We start from the raw sequence: 23,367 nt of genomic DNA, 5'->3' as shown, positions 1-23,367 counted from the left end.
CTCTGTGTGCTGCGAGGGTTCGCTGGTTTCTGAGCCGGGACCGGCGGGTACGTATGCGTTTTACATACTCCCAGCCAGAGCCCATCTAGTGGGTGCGGCCTCCCGCCATACACTTGTATTGAACAAGGCCGCCAACTAGACGGCCGCGCCCAATGGACAGCCGCGTCACTAGCTCAATACAAGTGTTAAGCCCATATCCACTGTTCTTTGTGTTAGTCTCGTTTTTGTCTTTAGAAAGGTTTTGGTCCCGCCATGAAACGCCTAGACAATAAAAACCTTCCATTATTGTTTGAACACTCTTCATTCCAGTATTGCCTATCTTTTATTTAGAGCTACAATAAGGCACAGCTTGAGGATTTGCAAGTTAATCCTATCTTCTTTTTTCGGGAGCGCACCTGATTTCAAGGGTAGGTGGGCAGGGGGGCAGGCACTCTTGATTGAGTGACAATTCAGGCCAGCAACATCAATTGTGGAGAGAATGAAATATATTTTGTGTCCAGTCATACTGTAAAATGAAGATGCCTTAGGTCATTTAACTGAGACCTTTTCTTCTTTCTGTTTTGAAATCGTGGAACCATGAAGGCTCTTGAGAGATGACAGGAAAGATATTTTATCTGCATTTGGTTGTACAAGTCCGGACACGTAAAGACTGTAGAGCACTTCATGGTCTATATATATCAGTGCAATATGGAAATGATCTCCAGTATCATGTATAGTTTGCTTTAATTAAAATGGTCCTCTTCCCGTCTTCACGTATCTTCTCTGGTCTCAAGTTTTGCTGCTTCACCTCTGGTCAGATGCTACAGTTTTATAATGGCAGCTCTCCCAATGTCAATTTGATAACAGCGCCGTTCTTCATGTCACTGCAGTACATCGTAGGCATGTCTGCACCATGTAAACCCAACTTTCTTGTGAGAAACCTATTAATAATAACTTTATTTTCCTCACTTCACAACATGTTTCTTGCCTAACAACCAGACAATGTGAACTGAGGTCTAAGATGGCAGACATACAAGAAACAGAGGCATGTTCACACTAGCAAAAAAGAAGCAAGACAAAAATATATCTCATACCCTACCATAATTATATATAAATGTAAAGCAAAGTTGCATAATAAATATAGGGTACTTAGTGAACTATTTTTGATCAAAAAAAGTATACAAGCCGTCCCACCAGCGGCAAGGTGACCCTAAATTGGGACGGTACCTATACTGCCTATATTAAAAACCTTACTGTATATCAAAGTTGAAGTAATGCATATAAAAGGGTAGACAAATAGGACCGGGTCCCAACTCCAGACCACCTAGGCCCGTGGTAAGCTACATATATACCAATCAGCTCAACAAAGGGCATGCCACACCCTTAAATTGCACAGAATGCAAACAAGTCAAAAAACCAGACAATGTGAACTGAGGTCTAAGATGGCAGACATACAAGAAACAGAGGCATGTTCACACTAGCAAAAAAGAAGCAAGACAAAAATATATCTCATACCCTACCATAATTATATATAAATGTAAAGCAAAGTTGCATAATAAATATAGGGTACTTAGTGAACTATTTTTGATCAAAAAAAGTATACAAGCCGTCCCACCAGCGGCAAGGTGACCCTAAATTGGGACGGTACCTATACTGCCTATATTAAAAACCTTACTGTATATCAAAGTTGAAGTAATGCATATAAAAGGGTAGACAAATAGGACCGGGTCCCAACTCCAGACCACCTAGGCCCGTGGTAAGCTACATATATACCAATCAGCTCAACAAAGGGCATGCCACACCCTTAAATTGCACAGAATGCAAACAAGTCAAAAAACCAGACAATGTGAACTGAGGTCTAAGATGGCAGACATACAAGAAACAGAGGCATGTTCACACTAGCAAAAAAGAAGCAAGACAAAAATATATCTCATACCCTACCATAATTATATATAAATGTAAAGCAAAGTTGCATAATAAATATAGGGTACTTAGTGAACTATTTTTGATCAAAAAAAGTATACAAGCCGTCCCACCAGCGGCAAGGTGACCCTAAATTGGGACGGTACCTTTTAAGGGTGTGGCATGCCCTTTGTTGAGCTGATTGGTATATATGTAGCTTACCACGGGCCTAGGTGGTCTGGAGTTGGGACCCGGTCCTATTTGTCTACCCTTTTATATGCATTACTTCAACTTTGATATACAGTAAGGTTTTTAATATAGGCAGTATAGGTACCGTCCCAATTTAGGGTCACCTTGCCGCTGGTGGGACGGCTTGTATACTTTTTTTGATCAAAAATAGTTCACTAAGTACCCTATATTTATTATGCAACTTTGCTTTACATTTATATATAATTATGGTAGGGTATGAGATATATTTTTGTCTTGCTTCTTTTTTGCTAGTGTGAACATGCCTCTGTTTCTTGTATGTCTGCCATCTTAGACCTCAGTTCACATTGTCTGGTTTTTTGACTTGTTTGCATTCTGTGCAATTTAAGGGTGTGGCATGCCCTTTGTTGAGCTGATTGGTATATATGTAGCTTACCACGGGCCTAGGTGGTCTGGAGTTGGGACCCGGTCCTATTTGTCTACCCTTTTATATGCATTACTTCAACTTTGATATACAGTAAGGTTTTTAATATAGGCAGTATAGGTACCGTCCCAATTTAGGGTCACCTTGCCGCTGGTGGGACGGCTTGTATACTTTTTTTGATCAAAAATAGTTCACTAAGTACCCTATATTTATTATGCAACTTTGCTTTACATTTATATATAATTATGGTAGGGTATGAGATATATTTTTGTCTTGCTTCTTTTTTGCTGATGTTTCTTGCCTAGAAAAAGTGTAATGGGTTGGCTGCCTCAAACTGAAAACCCACCTCTTTATTACTTTTGTATGGAGATTGTATTGCCGCCCTGTAACACATCCCGCTGGAGTGGTGCTTTAAATTTAGGAGCACTGATGTAATTTTATGCATGAGCTAATATTCCTATTGTGCAATGATGGTTCTGAATAAAATTTTGTCTTTCAGATATGATATCAAGGCTCTTATTGGAAGGGGAAGTTTCAGCAGAGTCGTAAGAGTTGAACACAGAGCAACTCGGCAACCATTTGCCATCAAAATGATTGAAACAAGAGCTAAAGAAGGCAAGGAAGTCTGTGAATCAGAGCTTAACATCCTCAGGAGAGTCAGCCATCATAACATCATCCAGCTTATTGAAGTGTTTGAGACTCATGACCGAGTGTATATGGTGATGGAACTAGCCACAGGTGGAGATCTGCTTGACAGAATAATCGCTAAAGGATCATTCACTGAGCGAGATGCAACCAAGGTGCTTCACATGGTTTTAGATAGCATTAACTACCTCCATGGACTTGGAATAACACACAGAGATCTCAAACCAGAAAATCTTCTCTATTACCATCCTGGGGCTGACTCTAAGATAGTAGTCACTGACTTCGGCTTGGCAAACGCTGGTAACAAAGGCGGAGACTGGTCAATGAGGACCATATGTGGGACTCCTGAATACATTGCACCAGAGATTATTCTGAAAAAACCTTATAGTAATGCAGTGGACATGTGGGCTCTTGGAGTCATGACCTATTTTTTATTAAGTGGATGCATGCCCTTTGAAGATGAGAACAGAACAAGACTTTATCGGCTAATCCTTAAAGGAAGATACAGTTACTTAGGTGATGTAAGTATACTGGGTGTGTGGAGACATTCAGTACTCTGAAATGTACCTCCACATTGTTTAAGAATGCTGTCAGCACAGAATGACTGTTCAAACCAAGTACAGGTGCTCGGTGCACCCTTTGGGTGGTCAAACATTTAATTGCATCTTTACACCTACTCTCCATCTCCACCCCCCCTTCTTTGATTGACAGCTCTGGCTTACCAGCCAGAGAAAGGGTGCAATAGATGTAAAACAAGTGGGTGGGAACGTGCAATTAAATATTTGGCCATGACAAGGGTGCACCAAGTGCCTGTACTTGGTTTAAACAATATTGGAATCTGAGAGTCCTCAGTGATTGATACCTTTTAATGGCTAACTGAATAGATGGTAAACATAGCAAGCTTTCGAGACAGCTCAGGTCTCTTCTTCAGGCTAATAATGACACCAAATCTGAAAACACATATATATGTACATAGGCAAAAGAAAGAGAAGAGAAAAAAAAAAGGGCAAAAAAATCAATGCTATGTGTTGTCGTAAATACGACAGGTGACGTGAAGCAGAGTCAGGCTAGGGAGGGGGAGAGGAGCTGGGAAAGTTAGAGCAAGATACTAAGATAGGCGGAACAAATTGTATTATTGGTATATGGTTAGTAACCTGTGGAGATATGAAAATACTTAAGTGAGTTGTGGAAAGCGATAAATCAAAGCAAGAGAGTTCACATACATGTCAAAAGTTCATTGTCCTCAAAATGGAGTCTCTTGGAGATGTGATATCCCCAGTTGTCCTTTAAATTTTTATAACAACACATGAATATATGATATCCCCAAATGCCCATTTATATTGTATAAAAGCTCATGAATCCATGTGATACATTTAATCCTGTTTTGAATGTATCAAAGGTTGTTATCAGTTTGTATTCCCAAATTCTTCTCTCTCTCCGAGATTTGAAGTTGCTTTTTAAGATGAGCAGATTCATATCTGTTAAACTGTGGTCAGGGCTGGAAAAGTGCTTTGCTACAGGTAGGTGCATACTCTTTACTTTTATTGTGTGGCGATGAGAATTCATTCTTGTTCTGAATTTCTGCCCAGTCTCCCCTATGTACATGCCACCTGTTGGACATATGGTACATATAATTAGTTATTTTGTGCTGACAGTCTCAATTCAAAGATGTTGTCCACTACTTACATTGGTGCTTGAAAGTTTGTCAACCCTTCAGAATTGTCCGAATATCTGCATATATTTGACCTAAAACTATACAAATTTTCACACAAGTCCTAAAAGTAGATAAAGAGAATTAAATCAAGCAAACGAGTGATAAATATTAGACTTTGCCATTTTTTTTATTTAGAAAATGATCCAATATCACATGTCTGTGAGGGCAAAACTATGAGAACCATTAGGCTGCATTCACACACAGTAGTCATGCTGCAGCTTTAAACCACAGCAGCTTTGTGGTCTTTCCACTTTACCCTGCACAATCAAAAAAAAAAAAAAAGAGAAAAGTCTACAGAGTTGCTTTAACAATATATTTATTATTCACATGTAAAGCGCCATGGAATAAATGGCGCTATAACAATAAATAATAATAAAATTGTGTTTTTTAATACAATAGTACTATTAGACTCTAAAAAAGATGTGGATTTGTTCTTCTGGAAGGTCTTCAATCAAAGCAGTTTTAATCTATCGTGTAGGAAATTATAATTACAATGTTATATATTGGTATGGGACACTATAAAATACACTCTAGATTTAGGCATGTGGTATAAATGTCTATCGGCACTCTTTTATCAATCATTTTGCATACATAAGTGCTATTTGTGATTGTTTGCTGACCAGTACCAGTCTGACTACAAAGCTGTGAATAAAGCAATATAAAGTCACTAGCTATTGAACCCGTTCTACGCCCGGGTGGCGAGCATTTTTATTGGTATATGGTCTCCCATGTTGGTATGTGCTGCCCCCCTCCTGGTATTTGTGCTGCCCCCACCATCCTATCCCGGTATGCGTGGCACCTCTCATCCCCAATCCCAGTATGCGTGGCACCCCTCATCCCCAATCGCGGTATGCGAGGCTCCCCTCATCCCCAATCCCGGTATGCGTGGTTCCCCTCATCCCCAATCCTGGTATGCATGGCACCCCTCATCCCTATTCTGGTATGCGTGGCACCCCTCATCCCCAATCCCGGTATGCGTGGCATCCCTCATCCCCAATCCCGGTATGCGTGGCAACCCTCATCCCCAATCCCGGTATGCGTGGCACCCCTCATCCCCAATCCCGGTATGTGTGGCACCCCTCATCCCCAATCTCGGTATGCGTGGCACCCCTCATCCCCAATCCCGGTATGCGTGGCACCCCTCATCCCCAATCCTGGTATGCATGGCACCCCTCATCCCCAATCCCGGTATGCGTGGCACCCCTCATCCCTATTCTGGTATGCGTGGCACCTTTCATCCCCAATCCTGGTATGCGTGGCACCCCTCATCCCCAATCCCGGTATGCGTGGCTCCCCTCATCCCCAATGCCATTATGCGTGGCACCCCTCATCCCCAATCCTGGTATGCGTGTCACCCCTCATCCCTAATCCTGGTATGCGTGTCACCCCTCAACCCCAATCCTGGTATGCGTGGCACCCCTCATCCCCAATCCTGATATGCGTGGCACCCCTCATCCTCAATCCCAGTATGCGTGTCACCCCTCATCCCCAATCCCGGTATGCGTGTCACCCCTCATCCCCAATCCCGGTATGCGTGTCACCCCTCATCCCTATTCTGGTATGCGTGGCACCCCTCATCCCCAATCCTGGTATGCGTGGCTCCCCTCATCCCCAATCCCATTATGCGTGGCACCCCTTATCCCCAATCCCGGTATGCGTGGCACTCCTCATCCCCAATCCCGGTATGCGTGGCACCCCTCATCCTCAATCCCGGTATGCGTGTCACCCCTCATCCCCAATCCCGGTATGCGTGTCACCCCTCATCCCCAATTCCGATATGCGTGTCACTCCTCATCCCCAATCCTGGTATGCGTGGCACCCCTCATCCCCAATCCTGGTATGCGTGGCACCCCTCATCCCTATTCTGGTATGCATCCCCAATCCTGGTATGCGTGGCACCCCTCATCCCCAATCCTGGTATGCATGGCTCCCCTCATCCCTATTCTGGTATGCATGGCTCCCCTCATCCCTATTCTGGTATGCATGGCTCCCCTAATCCCGGTATGCGTGGCACCCCTCACCCCCCCACTATACACACATCCCCAAAAAAATAAACAGTTATACTCACCTTTTTTCTCTGTACTCCAGCGCTGCAGCTTCCTGTTCTGCCGGAGGCCGGGGGAGGAGTGCGGCGACAGAGCACCGCGCTGTCCGGCACCAGAGCACCGCGCTGTCCGGCGCCATTTTGCTGAAGACACACTGTAAACGTCTCACTCCGCCCCCGGTCTCCGCTGAAGAGAGGCGCCGCGGCAACGCTCTTCCCGGTCAGGTAAGTATGTAAGTATGGCGCCAGAGATCGCAGTGTGCGTTCAGTGTCTACGCATACCTCGATCTCCGACGCCATACACCTCCTCTTACCTGTAACGGCTGGATGCGGTCTTCTGTCTGGAACCAGACTGCGCGTCACGCATGCGCAGTCTATCGAGGCTTCGGACAGAGACCCGCATCTCCCGTTATATTATAGATATAGATGATATGGTGGTTTAATATGGAGATGTAGCAGTTATATTTTTGTGATTAAAGGACAACCTCTTTAAAGGTGTTCCCAATATTAATGGGCACCACCTTTAAAGAGGTTGTCCATTACTAGGACAACCCCTTCTTGATCTGAATGTTTGCCCCCGTTAAAATAAAAATACCTATACTCACCTCCCATGCTGGTGCTGTTCCAACAGTGTTGACAGTCATGTTCCTGGGGATCAACAGGAAGTGAGAGCTGCGGCTGGTAGCTCACTTCCTCTTGATTATTTATACATCCGAAGGCGGGGACAGTCCTGATTGGGCGCAGGGCTCACGTGACGTAACAACTTCATGTAAACCTCGAGAATGCGAGTGCCGACACCGCTGGAACGATGCTGGCATGGGAGGTGAGTATAGGTGTTTTTATTTTAACAGAGACAAGCATTCAGATCTTGAAGGTGTTGTCATAGTAGAGGACAACCCCTTTAAAATCTCTTTTAAAGTAACATAACAAGGTGTTTATAAGTACCCAACTACTTCTGCTGATCCCAAAAAATGCCTTTCGAAATTCCCCCATACTTCACGGTCTGGTCGCTGGTCTTGCTTTGGCGCCTCCTCTCTCATCGCAATCTCTATCCTCCTGTTTCCTTCATAAGATGCATCATCCACACAGTGTCCCCAGTTGCACACCTGCGCAGGCGTACTTCACTCTGACCTGCTGAGGGCAGAGCTAAGTACTGTAATGCACATGCTTCAGCTTTACTTCCAGGTCATCTGTGTTCTTTGGCCTCTACCGGTGCATGCACATTGGAGTACTTTGCTCTTACCTCAGCAGGGCAGAGAAAAGTATGTCTGCGTAGGAGCGTGATTGGGGAACTCTGTGTGGATGATGTAGTCGCCTCATCCACATGTAGTAAGCAGGAGGACGGCGATTGTAATGAGAGAGAAGGAACTGAGGGAGGGCCAGGGACGCCCATCATACCAGTCCACACCATAGTAAAAGAGGCATTAACAGTGGTGGCCATAGTTTATATTGGGAAAACCTGGTGACATGTTCCCTTTGAGGGTATATGGATTTTTACTGGTGAAATTGGTTTCTGTAAGGATATAAGGAGGTATGGTGTATGCTTTTGAGCGATAGTCGCGACCGAGCTGTTGTCAGTTTGCGCTCTGGCACTTTACAGACAGGGGGTGTCCCAGTGTGCTGTAGGGTGTGGAGTGCATCACACTCACTTGTGGGCTGTAGATCTCTGCTTTTTCCAGACTTCTGTCCTCAGGAGCTGCCGCACACAATGCATGGGACACCAGATTCTTTCAACATTCAAACTTTTGCTAAACAGTCCAAGTTCATCAGGTAAATACAGGTAGGATAGGACACAGCAACACAGGCTTCCTCCCTCCTTAGCACAACTCCTCTTCTCTTCTGTCACTAGCTCATTGTGGACTAACTCTAAGCCCACTGACTCCATCAGCCTCAGGAATTCGCTGTCCATTCTGGCAGCGCATCCAGGACCGGCCATCTGTCCCCCATGTAATTCCACATCCACCGACCTCGAGATGTCAGAAGACCAGGCCCACTCCTTGATACCTGGCCCGAACCGTTGGCTCCAGACTTTGCATGAATAACCACGTAATATTAATCCTATACCTATATTTTAACAGCTTATCCTTACACTATCCATAGCAAGCCGTACAATGTAATACTACAGCCTGTCCATGTAAATAAAATACTAAAGTACATTTAAATCATTCACAGCATTACTAATCATAAAAACCTTATACACATTACAACAAGAGAGTACCTATTCCATGAGGAAGGTATGAAGGGCATGAATTGCCCCAAACACACCCTTACATTCCTCCCTCCTAAAACATGGTTGTCCCAAACCATACAGTACTGATAAAATATTTATGCAAGTACTATTTTAATACAATTGGTAAACATATGCAATTATAATGCTCTTCTACTAGAGTCCTTCTCTGGCCTCATTGGCCCATACATTAATGACTGCCCAAACGTCTTAGGGCACAGTTCTCTTTTAATCTGGCTTGTTCATCGGGTATCCATTTTTGTTCCTCGGGTCTGTCCGACCCTGGTCCGTTCGCTGTGAGGACCCCCATTAAGTGTCCAAGTTCCCTTTTCTTAAAACACGGGTCTGACTGACCCTGGTCCCCTTGCTCCTGGGACCTGGACACGGCGTGTCCGTTTTAAAACATGACAGGCCCGTTGGCCAACCAATCCTGCTCCGGGTTTCCAAACACAGAAAGTCCACATTTAAACACAATGTCCCAGTGGCCAACTCACTGCAGGTTCGACACTCCAGGAGCAATGACCCGGCACGATCCTCAGGTCTTCCAATCACTTTTCCACCTCCCTCCTTTTTGCAGAATACGGTCCCCTTTTAAACAAGTGTGCTGCTCATCATTCCCTGTGGAAAAGTTCAAGGTAAGTATAAAGACAGTTCAAGGAAAGAAAGGCCACAGTCCTCAGAACAGCTACACACACACAGTTTGTTTCATTTACAAAAGGGTGGTTAACCCAATAGGGGTTTAAGTCCCGTAATCCAGCAAAGGAATGCGCAACAAGCATGACAGAACCTGGAAGAGGAAAAACACACTACTCACAACTGAAAACCTTTAGGCCAGCACTGGTACTTCCCAGTGCCTTCAGGGGCTCCTTGCCCCCAGAGACACAGAACTGTCTCTCATTTTTCTTGGAGTAACTAGCACAACACAGGTTTAGGTCCGAAAGTTTAAAGGGGCCGCACTTATTCTGGAGTGTCTTTGTGGCCAGCATAGTTGGTTGTTCCATGCCCTTGTACATAAATAAATGTATTACCGGAGGATGATCCACTGGAGATCAATTCTCCACTTTCTCTCCTGATCCTTTCTCTAGTAACCACCAGGCTTGGTGACTTGTGTGCCACATTTTGCTGCAGCTCTGATACTGTCCCTCATGTCTCTGACCCCGGAACTGGTAACGCCGTCCCCAGGGGAATGGGATCCTCCTGTCTAGTGGCCGCCACCTGAACTGCAGCCATTGTCTGTGGCCGTATGATTCTCCGGGCTTCCCTCACCCACCGTTCCTCTTTAGAGGAGATCATGGTAACCGCTACTGTGTAAGGACCCCTGGGCTCTTCTTCTCTTAAGAAGGACAACCGGTCTCATTCTTGCAGAGGACCCTTAAAGGCAATGGAATGGACATAAATCTTCTCACCGGTCCCGGCCTCCTGGATGAATCTATACCCACAGGATAGGCTGAAATATTGTATTAGGCCACGCGTCATCTGGTCAGCCATAGCTCCTTCTCCGGCATGATGGAGCTCTTCTCGAAAGCGGTGCTTCTGCCACTTCTTCTCTTCCACCACCCCCGCTATCCACCTAGCTTCTTCAGCGGAGGCCCAGGATTCCTCCTGGTACATGATGGGCAGTGGGGCAGGGGCTTGTGATAGACTCACCACCTGCAATGCACCTGACTGGAATGACCCTACACTGCGTCCACGTGGCTTGGGGGCCACGGCCGCAACTGCTCCATGGCCGTTCGATACGGGCCTCTCGACCGCTTCACCCTCCTGGTGGGGGGAACCTGGTGATTCGGCCAGATCTGCCTCACGGCCGGTGTCGTTCTTCACTGGCCAATCAAAGGGAAACCACCCAGGTGGGAATGGAAGTTATTTATCTATATATTAGTTTGTAATTTTGGAGTACTACTATCACCTGGTGATTATACTGCTAACTGCAGCTAGTTATCAAGCATATTCACATTAACAGGTGATATGCTGAGATGAATTAGAGCAGGGGTCTCAAACTCAGCTGGGTATATGGGTCGCACACGGAAAAACATTTAATTTGGGGGGCCGCATTATTTGCAGGACAAAGTGACATTTTTAGTGATACCATTTTTTTTCTATACACCTTTTGAACAGGTCCCCATATTGCAGACATGTCCCCCATCCAGGTCCCCATATTGCAGACACGTCCCCCATCCAGGTCCCCATATTGCAGACACGTCCCCCATCCAGGTCCCCATATTGCAGACACGTCCCCCATCCAGGTCCCCATATTACAGACACGTCCCCCATCCTGGTCCCCATATTGCAGACACGTCCCCCATCCAGGTCGCCATATTGCAGACATGTCCCCCATCCAGGTCGCCATATTGCAGACACGTCCCCCATCCAGGTCGCCATATTGCAGACACGTCCCTCCATCCAGGTCGCCATATTGCAGACACGTCCCCCATCCAGGTCCCCATATTGCAGACACGTCCCCCATCCAGGTCCCCATATTGCAGACACGTCCCCCATCCAGGTCCCCATATTGCAGACACGTCCCCCATCCAGGTCCCCATATTGCAGACACGTCCCCCATCCAGGTCCCCATATTGCAGACACGTCCCCCATCCAGGTCGCCATCTTGCAGACACGTCCTCCATCCAGGTCGCCATTTTGCAGACACGTCCCCCATCCAGGTCGCCATATTGCAGACACGTCCCCCAACCAGGTCCCCATATTGCAGACATGTCCCCCATCCAGGTCCCCCCCCCATACTGCGCACAGGTCACCCCCCCTTATACTGCGCACAGGTCACCCCCCCATATACTGCGCACAGGTCACCCCCCCATATACTGCGCACAGTTCACCCCCCATATACTGTGCACAGGTCACCCCCCCATATACTGTGCACAGGTTCCCTCCCTACCCATATACTGTGCACAGGTTCCCTCCCCCCATATACTGTGCACAGGTTCCCTCCCCACCCATGTACTGTGCACAGGTCCCCCCCCCATATACTGTGCACAGGTTCCCCCCCCCATATACTGTGCACAGGTTCCCTCCCCCCCATATACTGTGCTCAGGTTCCCCCCCCATATACTGTGCACAGGTCCCCCCCCATATACTGTGCACAGGTTCCCTCCCCACCCATATACTGTGCACAGGTTCCCTCCCCCCCATATACTGTGCACAGGTTCCCTCCCCCCCCCATATACTGTGCACAGGTTCCCTCCCCCCCATATACTGTGCACAGGTTCCCTCCCCCCCCCATATACTGTGCACAGGTTCCCTCTCCCCCCATATACTGTGCACAGGTTCCCTCCCCCCCATATACTGTGCACATTTTCCCTCCCCCCCATATACTGTGCACAGGTTCCCTCCACCCCCATATACTGTGCACAGGTTCCCTCCCCCCCCCATATACTGTGCACAGGTTCCCCCCCCCATATACTGTGCACAGGTTCCCTCCCCCCCATATACTGTGTACAGGTTCCCTCCCCCCCATATACTGTGCACAGGTTCCCTCTCCCCCCATATACTGTGCACAGATTCCCTCCCCCCCCATATACTGTGCACAGGTTCCCTCCCCCCCATATACTGTGCACAGGTTCCCTCCCACCCCCATATACTGTGCACAGGTTCCCTCCCCCCCATATACTGTGCACAGGTCCCCCCCATATACTGTGCACAGGTTCCCTCCCCCCCCATATACTGTGCACATTTTCCCTCCCCCCCATATACTGTGCACAGGTTCCCTCCACCCCCATATACTGTGCACAGGTTCCCTCCCCCCCCATATACTGTGCACAGGTTCCCTCCCCAGGTATTTCACATAGACATGACAGAAAAGAAAAAAAAAGATTATTCTCACCTGTCCTCCGTTCCCTCGGCGTCCTTTCTGCACCTGTGGCCCGCAGGCACACAGACCCCGTAACGATCGCGGCTCTCTCCAGCAGCCGCCGCCATCAGTGCCGTAGTGCAGTGTATTGCTGCGCAGAGACCGGCTCTCTGCACAGTTATACCAGTGTCAGCCGCCGGCTTATCAGAGGCCAGCAGCTGACCTCTGCGCAGGGCAGTGACGTCATACGCCGCTGTGCTGGGACGCAGATGTCAGCTGCTGGCCTCTGGTAAGCCGGCGGCTGACACTGGTATAGCTGTGCAGAGAGCCGGTCTCTGCGCAGCAATACACTGCACTACGGCACTGATGGCGGCGGCTGCTGGAGAGCGCCGCGATCGTTACTGGGTCTATGTGCCTGCGGGCCGGAAGAAGCAGCCGGAGGGGCCGCATGCGGCCGGCGGGCCGCGTGTTTGAGACCCCTGAATTAGAGGATTCAGGAATCATCTTATATTGTACTGATGTCGCCTCCACCGGGGATCTTTTTTGAATCAAAATAAATGAGTAATATATTCTAGCAATATTCTTAGTGGCTAATCTTGCTATTATGATCTATGACTGTTATATAAGAATAGGCTTTTGTGAGAGACTGTGAATGGTTGGGTCTCTCTGGACTACATGTCATCTTGTTAGATGTTATAGCCTATAGCTTGAGGTCTTTCTATATATCCATCTGAGCTAACAGCATTTGATCATCTTTTCACAAATTTTATGTCTATTTCTGTTATACAGTATTTGTTTGTGTGCCTTAAGGCAATATTTTAATGATATCTAGTAAAGGTTATTTTTTATGAGTTTTTTGATGTGAGATATAATTATATACCCATGAGGTTATCCTATTTCTGTAATCTACTATTTAATTTGCCCTATTAGTTGAATTTCTGCTTGCAGACTTCTACACTCATCTTCTTCATTGCTGCAGTTATACAACACATTAGTGTCTAGAATATTTGACCAATGTTTTAGGGCTTTCTCTTTCATTCTATATTGCTGAGCTGGGAGCTCTGACATCCTCTCACTATCCTAAATCTCTCTAAAATGCGTGCTGCATATGACGCGCCCCCTGGGCCATATTCTTTAGGGGGAATATCCGGAGCCGGATCAGATGGGAGTTGTAGTCTTCCGAGTGGCTGTGACCCGGTCCGTGCCCAGGGTGTCAAACTCAGTTGTATGTGGCAGTCCTACAGATGTTAATAAGTTCTTAATGTCGACTACGCCACCCGTTGTATTGCGGTCACTATGGCCGCCGCTGCAGCAGGGTCCGCTGAGGCTGATGGTGTAGGTGCAGCTTTTGATGGTATAACCCCCAACGGGTGGGGTATAGCCTCAGGGGGTCAGGTGCAGAGAATGGGGGTTGTGGTGGTGCAGCATAGATGTTAAAGGAAGACAGAGTCGGGTTATGCAGTTAAGGGTATTTACTCACTGCTGATGTTCCGGTCACTCCAGCTTCAAGTGACCTCCCGAGCCGTGCTGCATCCACCAGGTCCTGGATCCAGCCAACCCCCAAGCGAGTCCGGAGCGTGACCCTGAGCTCTCCTTCTGTCCTTTCTCTGGCCGTCCCCACTAGTGATCCACCCAGGTCCAGCTCCCTCGGGCCTTCTGTTGGGAGACCCTTGGCCTTGGGTTCCCTGACCCTCCACGTGGTATGCCTTCGGGGTGGATGTGGCGGGTGGCCGTGGCAGACGCTGCCCACGGCCTCCGGTCTCTGGCTGGGGTGTGTTTTTGCCCCCACCAGCTTGGGTTCCGGTACCCTGATGCCGACTCTTCACCCGTGGATTGGATTTGGGGTCTCAGAGTCCTCTCTTCTGTTTCCCCCTCTGGGTCTCTCTTGCTTTCTCCTCTCTCTCTCTCTGGGGCTGCTCTGCTCCTCTGCTTCTTACTTCTCTGCAAAGGCTGACAGACTGACCCTGTTCTTAGTTGGTGCCCACCTTATATACACCCTCTATGTGTGAGCTCAGGTGACCAGCACCCAATGAGCTCCTATCCTTACCCAGGCTGCTCCCCCTATCTGCCCCTACACTACTTGGGATGTACCACCCCCCTCCCACTCCAGCCAGGAACAGACTCGGTCGTACCTGCACATTTCTAAGTGGGAGTACCGTCGGTCTGCTCCTCGGAAATGGGATGTGTGTAGTGCATGCAGCCTACCGAGCTCAGTTCCACACTCCATCCTTACCCGGGAGTGGAATATCACACCTCTGGGTTGAGGTGCAATACCCCTGTAGCAGCCGAATCCTCAGGGTGCTACATTCCCCCCTGGTAAATCACAGCACGTCCTCGGGCTGTAAGACATAACACCAAAAACATACAAATTTTTGCATAAACATATAAAACATATAAAACATTATATATATATATATCAATATAAAACATTCTCGTCGCCTCTGGCTCCTCCTCCGGTCACTGTGCAACGTGTGACCGGGTAAAGTGCGACAGTCTCTCTGGAAAACTGGTTTTCCTATAAAACCGGTAGGGGGCGCTTTAGGACGCGCAACTATATACAAGGATATGGCCGCTCTCAGTCCTCGGCCAGGTATTAGAGAGGAATGACCGCTCTCAGTCCTCGGTCAGTGGAATTAAGGGAAATACGGGTAACAGTTCACACATGCTGGTCCCAACGGGGACTATATTAGCAACAGCAACAGTTTCAGTTTCGGTTTCAGTTCACGGTGCCCCGACGGGCAACTATATACAGCTTCTGCTTCGCTGTCCTTAGCGACGGCGTCCTCCTGCTCTTGCTTTATGGTTACCTTTGGCTTCAGACCCGTCCGGGTCCTCTTGCTCTTCCTCCTCACACCGCAGCTCTTCCTCCGTCAGGCGATGCACATGGAGGGCGTAGGGACCTTTGGCACACTTGTGCCGGGTGAAGGTGACCTCGTCCCCGATGTAAAGGTCACGACCTCTGTGTCCCTCCGGTAGGTGGGACTCAACGTCTCTCCTGGTTACGAAGACGTCGCCTAGGGTGTGGTGGTCTCGGATGAAGCCCCACCCATGCTGCAGGTTAAACTTTATCACAGTCCCGGTGGTGCGGGGACTATGCGCTGCACGGGGGTCTCTCCTGGCCCGGCTCTTCTGCTCCGCGCTCTTTACTTGAGCTTGCTGTTCCCGGACCCGCCTCTCTCTCCGCTCCCTCTCGAAGTCCTCGAGCTGTTGGCGGCAGCACTCAGCACGCTCCGCTGCAGCTGTCCGAGTCTCTTGAGTGAACCCCATAAGATCTTCTCCGGTGGGGTCCCACTCAAACTGTGCTTCCGCTAGCGGGGGCGAGATCCTCTTTACGGGCTTTGGAGCCGGGATCAGGGGTTCATCCAGGGGTCTCTCTCTCCGGAGTCGGGGATGGTGAAACTCCGGTGGCCATATAAATGGCTGCCCATCCGGGCACGTATGCTGGGCGTACAGGTCCTCTCCCAGATGCGGCACTCTTGGTCTTATGGGCGCGGTGGTGTTAGCGCCCGGGTTGCCCGGGCCTTGCGGCCAGGCCTGGGGTATCTGGAAGGTAAAGGGCACCGTAAGGACGGCGGCGCCCTGGGCTACTTGGCCCTGCGACCAGGCCGGGGGCTCCGCGGAGGTAGGGGGCGCTGTTGGTATTGCGGCGCCCGGGGGTACTAGGCCTTGCGACCAGGCTGGTGGTACTTCCTGCTTGGTCACGCTCGGGGTCGAGGCGTGTGACGTCACAGGGGTCGCGGCTCCCGTTTGAGGCCTAGTCTGCGGCGGTGACGTTGCAGCGACGGGCACGGCAGGATAGACTTCGGGCTCTGCGACGGGGAGCTGGGGCAGGTACGCGGTTTCCCGGTGTGGGGTATAGACGTCCCCTTTACCTGCCTCCACTCGTTCGGCTCCCTTCTCGGCGCCGTCTCCGACCTTCAGTCCTCCCGCGCCATCCTCAGAGGCGGTCTGTCTCCTCGTCTCGGGTGGCGTGCTCCGCTGACAGGTCTCGGTCTGCTGGGCCATCTCACGGCTCCACTCCGCCAACGTCTCTCGCTGCACCCGGGCTATCCTCCTTGCGAGGCCCTCCAGAGCGGTCTGTGCACACTCCCGGTCTCGGGGGAGCTGTGCTAGGACCTCCACTAGGCCTAGTGGGGTCGTTGTTTCCAACAGGCTCCTGACCAACGGGTCGGTGCTGCTCTGCTCTCCTACAGTCGTCTCCAGCAGGCTCCTGGCCAGCGGGCCGGTGCTGCTCTGCTTTCTCGCCATCTCCGGGTAAGCTCCTCCGATACTCTTCTCCAGGCTTCTTGCCTCCGGGTGCGCTCGCTCTAGACTGCTCCAGGCGGCACCCATCTTTGTTCTCTCCTTTCGTCTCCTCCCACTTCGAGGGCGGTCCCGGGGCCACTTGGTGACTGTCAGCTCCAGGGGCAGTTCTTTCACGCTGACAGACACCTCTAGCATCACAGTCTCTGTTGGTGGGGGCGGTTTCCACTTTTGGCGCCATTTTCGGTCCTGGCCCACGATGGGAGGTGGCCTCTCGCCACCCTCTGGCACGCCCATAATGGCGTCCGCTCTTCCAAGGCGGGAAACCTTTGGAAATGGCGGGAATCGCTTCCCAGTGGCGGGAAACTCTGCAGACGGCGGGAAAACGCTGTCAATGGCGGACAACCGGCTGGAATCGACTGGTGATGGGGTCCGATGGCGGGGACCCTCCGGAACCGGCAGGAGACTTCTTTTTGAGGTAAACTCATTCTTTTCTTCAGGCACGCAGTACCCGGTTGTTGCGGGCACGTAATCCTGCCGACTACGCCAAAGTTGACGCGCCCCCTGGGCCATATTCTTTAGGGGGAATATCCGGAGCCGGATCAGATGGGAGTTGTAGTCTTCCGAGTGGCTGTGACCCGGTCCGTGCCCAGGGTGTCAAACTCAGTTGTATGTGGCAGTCCTACAGATGTTAATAAGTTCTTAATGTCGACTACGCCACCCGTTGTATTGCGGTCACTATGGCCGCCGCTGCAGCAGGGTCCGCTGAGGCTGATGGTGTAGGTGCAGCTTTTGATGGTATAACCCCCAACGGGTGGGGTATAGCCTCAGGGGGTCAGGTGCAGAGAATGGGGGTTGTGGTGGTGCAGCATAGATGTTAAAGGAAGACAGAGTCGGGTTATGCAGTTAAGGGTATTTACTCACTGCTGATGTTCCGGTCACTCCAGCTTCAAGTGACCTCCCGAGCCGTGCTGCATCCACCAGGTCCTGGATCCAGCCAACCCCCAAGCGAGTCCGGAGCGTGACCCTGAGCTCTCCTTCTGTCCTTTCTCTGGCCGTCCCCACTAGTGATCCACCCAGGTCCAGCTCCCTCGGGCCTTCTGTTGGGAGACCCTTGGCCTTGGGTTCCCTGACCCTCCACGTGGTATGCCTTCGGGGTGGATGTGGCGGGTGGCCGTGGCAGACGCTGCCCACGGCCTCCGGTCTCTGGCTGGGGTGTGTTTTTGCCCCCACCAGCTTGGGTTCCGGTACCCTGATGCCGACTCTTCACCCGTGGATTGGATTTGGGGTCTCAGAGTCCTCTCTTCTGTTTCCCCCTCTGAGTCTCTCTTGCTTTCTCCTCTCTCTCTCTCTGGGGCTGCTCTGCTCCTCTGCTTCTTACTTCTCTGCAAAGGCTGACAGACTGACCCTGTTCTTAGTTGGTGCCCACCTTATATACACCCTCTATGTGTGAGCTCAGGTGACCAGCACCCAATGAGCTCCTATCCTTACCCAGGCTGCTCCCCCTATCTGCCCCTACACTACTTGGGATGTACCACCCCCCTCCCACTCCAGTCAGGAACAGACTCGGTCGTACCTGCACATTTCTAAGTGGGAGTACCGTCGGTCTGCTCCTCGGAAATGGGATGTGTGTAGTGCATGCAGCCTACCGAGCTCAGTTCCACACTCCATCCTTACCCGGGAGTGGAATATCACACCTCTGGGATGAGGTGCAATACCCCTGTAGCAGCCGAATCCTCAGGGTGCTACACATACCCTGCCCTTCCTTGCTTTTATACAGGCTATGATAGTCTATTCTGATTGGCAGCACTATAACATGTGACGTGGTAACTGCAAGGCATTATGGGGAAGCCGTGCAGTCATGTCCGAGGTCATTTGAGCCGTCTGTCACTGATGCAATCTTCTGCATTGTGGATAAAGGTAACAGGTGATTTCCATGAATCGAATTGCTAATTGTTTAAATTCACCAGGACCTGTGAATTTCATAAAATTTGACTTGAATTAGATTTGCATTCAATTGATTCGCACATCTCTAGTAGATATGTATAAAGTTTTATACTATATTAATATATGTGAGCACTATAACTATATTGTCACATATGGAGGTATGTAAACGCATGCTATTTGTTTAACAGTGTGGGAGGTTCGATGAAGATATCATGACCACATGTTGCGCGTGCAATAGTATTAAAGGGGTGTTTAGTTAGAAGATGCTATCACATATAGCCATCTGCTTCATTCAAATGCAATCAGAAGTCTCCTGTAATGCAATTGATTGGGGTCTTAATGGTCGTACCACCATCCATTTGGAAGATGTCGGCAATTTTGTAACATTTTACAAACCATGTTGAAAGATACACCAAATTTATCATCCTGTAAGAGCCAGCATTATAAAGTTGATTCATTTTGACTGAGTTGTGTGTCTCTGTTTCTTCGAGAAACAGAATCCTTTAGGGAAATGGATGCTTTAGAAGAGGCATCCAGGCGAAAGAGGGATCTAAATAGAAGTCAAACTGCCGTTCTGTTTCAGTTTGGATCCATTTTACAGTAGATCCATTTGCCTAATGAGTTCTATTTTTCTGTTCTTAAAATAGGACTCAAAACACAGGTGTGAACAAAGAATATTGGATGGCCGAATGGAGCTTTGGCCGATTGTTTGGCTGACAGCCATCTCAGCCAACAATCCCATACACAGAAGCGCTTGCTTGGCCGAGCGTTCTTATGTTCTTTGGGAGAGCAATGTGATTGTCAGTCCTCGAATGGACATGCCTGATCGGCATCTCCCCAACCATCAGTCAGCCGGCGCCCCCATACATATTGGATCATCGGTTGAACCTGTTGATATTGCTGGGATCAGCCAACATAAGTCTAATGTGCATGGGGTCTTTGAGATTGTTTAGTCTAAGTTTATATTGTCTTGGTAATATACAGGATTAGTAAATCCGCCCCTGTGTATGTGTAAACTTGGCTTTACTTCTGAATTTCACATAATCCTTCGAAGATTCTTTTAAACTAGCATCGCACAAATGGAAATTCACTGAAATGTAGTTATTGCACGGTCCTTTTAGACAAAGATCTAAAAGACATAATACATAAATGGATGATCCAAGTCTTCATCATCATCAAAAGTAAAAGGCAACTCACATCTTAAAGGGAACCTGTCACAAAATTCATGCCACATAAATCACAGGCAACATGAATGCAAGATCTGCTCCCTCATTACAAACAGCTATGGTAAAATCTGAAACACCATCTGCAATTCCGAGAAAACAATTACAGATTGCATTAGGGTCATTGCTGGCTTCTCTGCACTCTGCTCAGCTAGACTGACTCAATCTCTCCCCATGCAAAGATGTCAATCTACCTGAATTATAATGAGAGGAATTTTTGAAGTTAGTTTTGCTTGTCTCCAAATTGTCATTATTTATGCCAAGTGTTGTGACTCGCCCCCTGGGCCGTGGGGCACTCGGGACCGGGCTTCAGGGCAATGCTGGGAGTAGTAGTGGCGACCCGGTCCCGTGGCTCAGGGTGGTCAGACCAGTGGTAGTCTGCTATGTGCTGTAGGTAATGTCCGACTACGCCACCCGTGGATTGCGGCTATTATGAACCGCCGCTGCAAGGCAGACCGCTGAGGCTGATGGTGTTTGCAGCTGAGGTAGTTTTACTCCCCACGGGAAGAGTGCAGCCCCAGGGCAGTGTAGTGGATGGTGGGGGTGATGGTGCAGGGAGTCCCAGTACTGTTAGTGCTGACGAAGCAAAAAGCACAAAGACAACGTGTTGCAGTCCAGGGTCTTTTACTCACAGTTCGTATATTCCCAGTCACTTCTGTCAGCAATGACCGCCCGAGCCGTGCTGCGTCCACCAGGTGAGGGGCTCGGTCAACCCCCAGGCAGTTCAGGAATATGGCACAGGACCCCCTTCCATCCTTCCTCTGGCTTGCCCCACCAGTGACCAACTTTTGTCCAGCTACCACGGATCTGCGCGGGCCCCATTCCCCGCTGTCCTATATGGTGCCTTCCTAGCAGGTTTGGTGAGGTGTCGCACCAATAAATGATCACGACCTCCGGTCTTTGGCTGAGGGTAGTTTCTCCTCCACCAACTTGGGACTCGGTACCCTTAATCTGCCTGACCCTTCACCCGGTATTCTCATGGGCTCTTAGGGTCCCTTCTGCCTTCTTGTTTCTGAGCCCATCTACACTTTGGGTACTTCTCTTTTCTTTGCTGTTCCTTTCTGTTTCTGTTCCTTCCTTCTGGCTCTGTCCTTCACTCTAGGCCTGCCTCGTGGAGCTGGGCCCAGACTGAGCCACAGCCCCCTGTCAGCCCTCACTGGCTGAACTCCTTCTCTCACTCCACTGAATGAACTTCTCCTCTTTCTGCACACCGAACTAAGATGGTGCCCACCTTATATACCCTCCCTAGTATGTGAGCTCAGGTGACCAGCAACCAATGAGCTCCTATCTATGCTCAGAAACCGTCCCCTTCTGCTCCTACATCACTGGGTTTTCCTCCCCCCTCCCCACTCCAGCCAGGGACAGATTCTGTCGTGCCTGCATTACTGTCCAATGGGAGCACCGTTGAGCTGTCCCCCGGAAATGGGGTGTGTGTGATGCATGCAGCCTACCGAGCCCTGGTCCACACTCCATCCTTACCCGGGAGTGGAATATCACACCTCTGGCAGAGGTGCAATACCCCTGTAGCGGCCGAACCCTCGGGGCCCTACAGTTGCACTTGGCACATCTCTAAAAACTTCAGTCTACAGCTGATTTTCCACATTATACGCCACTTGCCTAACGGGTTTAGTGCAAATTTTTGTGCAAAAATCCTAATTTTCACTTTGAACCTTATTTGCATATAATATCTAACTACACTCTGATGGCACTCACTTTTTAAAAGAGGTGAAAACAACATAAAATCGCAAAAAGTTGCAATTTTTTTGCACAAGAACAGCAAGCAACAAAAATGTGCTAATTTTTTTTGTGCCAAAAAACAGTTTTCCCCTTATAATCTTAATGATGATTTCCTTAAAGCCTATAAGACTATGTGCTCTTGTTGAGTATTTGGTTGCAGAAATTTCTGCAAGGTTTTTGCATCTCTTGGCAGCAAAAACGCTGTGGAAAAAACACGTGTTTTGCCGCGATTTTGATGTGTTTTTGCATGTGTTTTGCATGCGATTTTTGATGCATTTTTGTACAGCAATGAATTCTTTATGGAACTAAATAAAAATATTTGAAAAAAGAAATGTGGGACATCGCTTTAACCCTTGGATTACCATCGGGTATATTGGTTAATTTAAATGATTAAAGAATGTGTCTGTTGTATTTCAAATAATGTGTTTTATTGTTTGTGTGTGGTTTATTTAACTCTTTACTTACAGGTTTAGTAATGAGGGTGTCTGGTTGACACCTCTTCATCACTAAACAAAGGGCTTCGTGTCAGCAACACCTAATCCCATAAACCCTAATCCGATTATCCCTTATCCCATTCAAATATGAAGTGTCATTTCTGGGGCAGCTGAGGGCTGCTATTTTTAGCCTAGGAAGAGGCTATTAGGTCAACATGTTCCCTGGCAATTAATAACAGCTCATAGCTGTTTGGTTAGCCGCTATGCCCCCAGGATCAGCAACCAGCAGTGCTTTGGATGTAGCGTATTTTTGCTGTGTCCAAAACGCTGCATTCTAATACTGCACTTGTTTTGTCAGTACATTTAGATCCACCGCATGTAATGACATTTTAATTGGTCAAAATCTGCAGTGGAGACTAGTGTCTCTGCTACAGAAATTGACATGCTGTGGGTGAGTTTAAGCAGCGTCAAAAACAAGTACAGTGGGCATGGGATTTCTTATAAATGAAAGAATATGAAGAGTTAAATTAAAAAAATGGCATGTGCTCCCGTGTCATTTTCATAACCATCAGAGGAAAAGCCAACTGCTGGCGGCTGATATTACTTGCCAGGGAAGGGGCCATTAGCCAAAGATGTTCCCTGGCTATTAATAACAGCTCACAGCTGTTTGCTTAGTGTTTACTGGCTAGATTACAGGAGAACCCCCCAAATTTTTTTTACTAAAGGTCTATAAAATCTAACCAGCAAAGGCTAAACAGACAACTGTGAGCTGATATTAATAGCTAGGGAAGAGGCCATGGATACTGGACCCCTCAGAGGCTAATAATATCAGCCAATAAG

The 23,367-nt window shown here is 48.7% G+C and overlaps 1 protein-coding gene across 2 annotated transcripts in view; it reads left to right on the top strand.

Annotated features, from left to right (window-relative positions):
* Positions 1 to 23,367, top strand: part of LOC141265884 (serine/threonine-protein kinase H1-like) — a 203,602-nt gene that overhangs the window by 168,520 nt on the left and 11,715 nt on the right. For both annotated transcript variants that reach the window (XM_073679548.1, XM_073679546.1), the window contains one exon: positions 3,012 to 3,678. In XM_073679548.1, coding sequence (XP_073535649.1) covers positions 3,012 to 3,678 — 667 coding nt within the window. The remainder of the gene's footprint in view (positions 1 to 3,011; positions 3,679 to 23,367) is intronic.

The sequence above is a fragment of the Phyllobates terribilis genome, unplaced genomic scaffold, assembly GCF_046119375.1.
Source record: "Phyllobates terribilis strain yellow unplaced genomic scaffold, ASM4611937v1 Scaffold_4__5_contigs__length_816908805, whole genome shotgun sequence".
Classification (NCBI taxonomy): domain Eukaryota; kingdom Metazoa; phylum Chordata; class Amphibia; order Anura; family Dendrobatidae; genus Phyllobates; species Phyllobates terribilis.
Note: the sequence above shows the minus strand (reverse complement) of the source record. Positions and strands in the feature narration are given on the sequence as shown.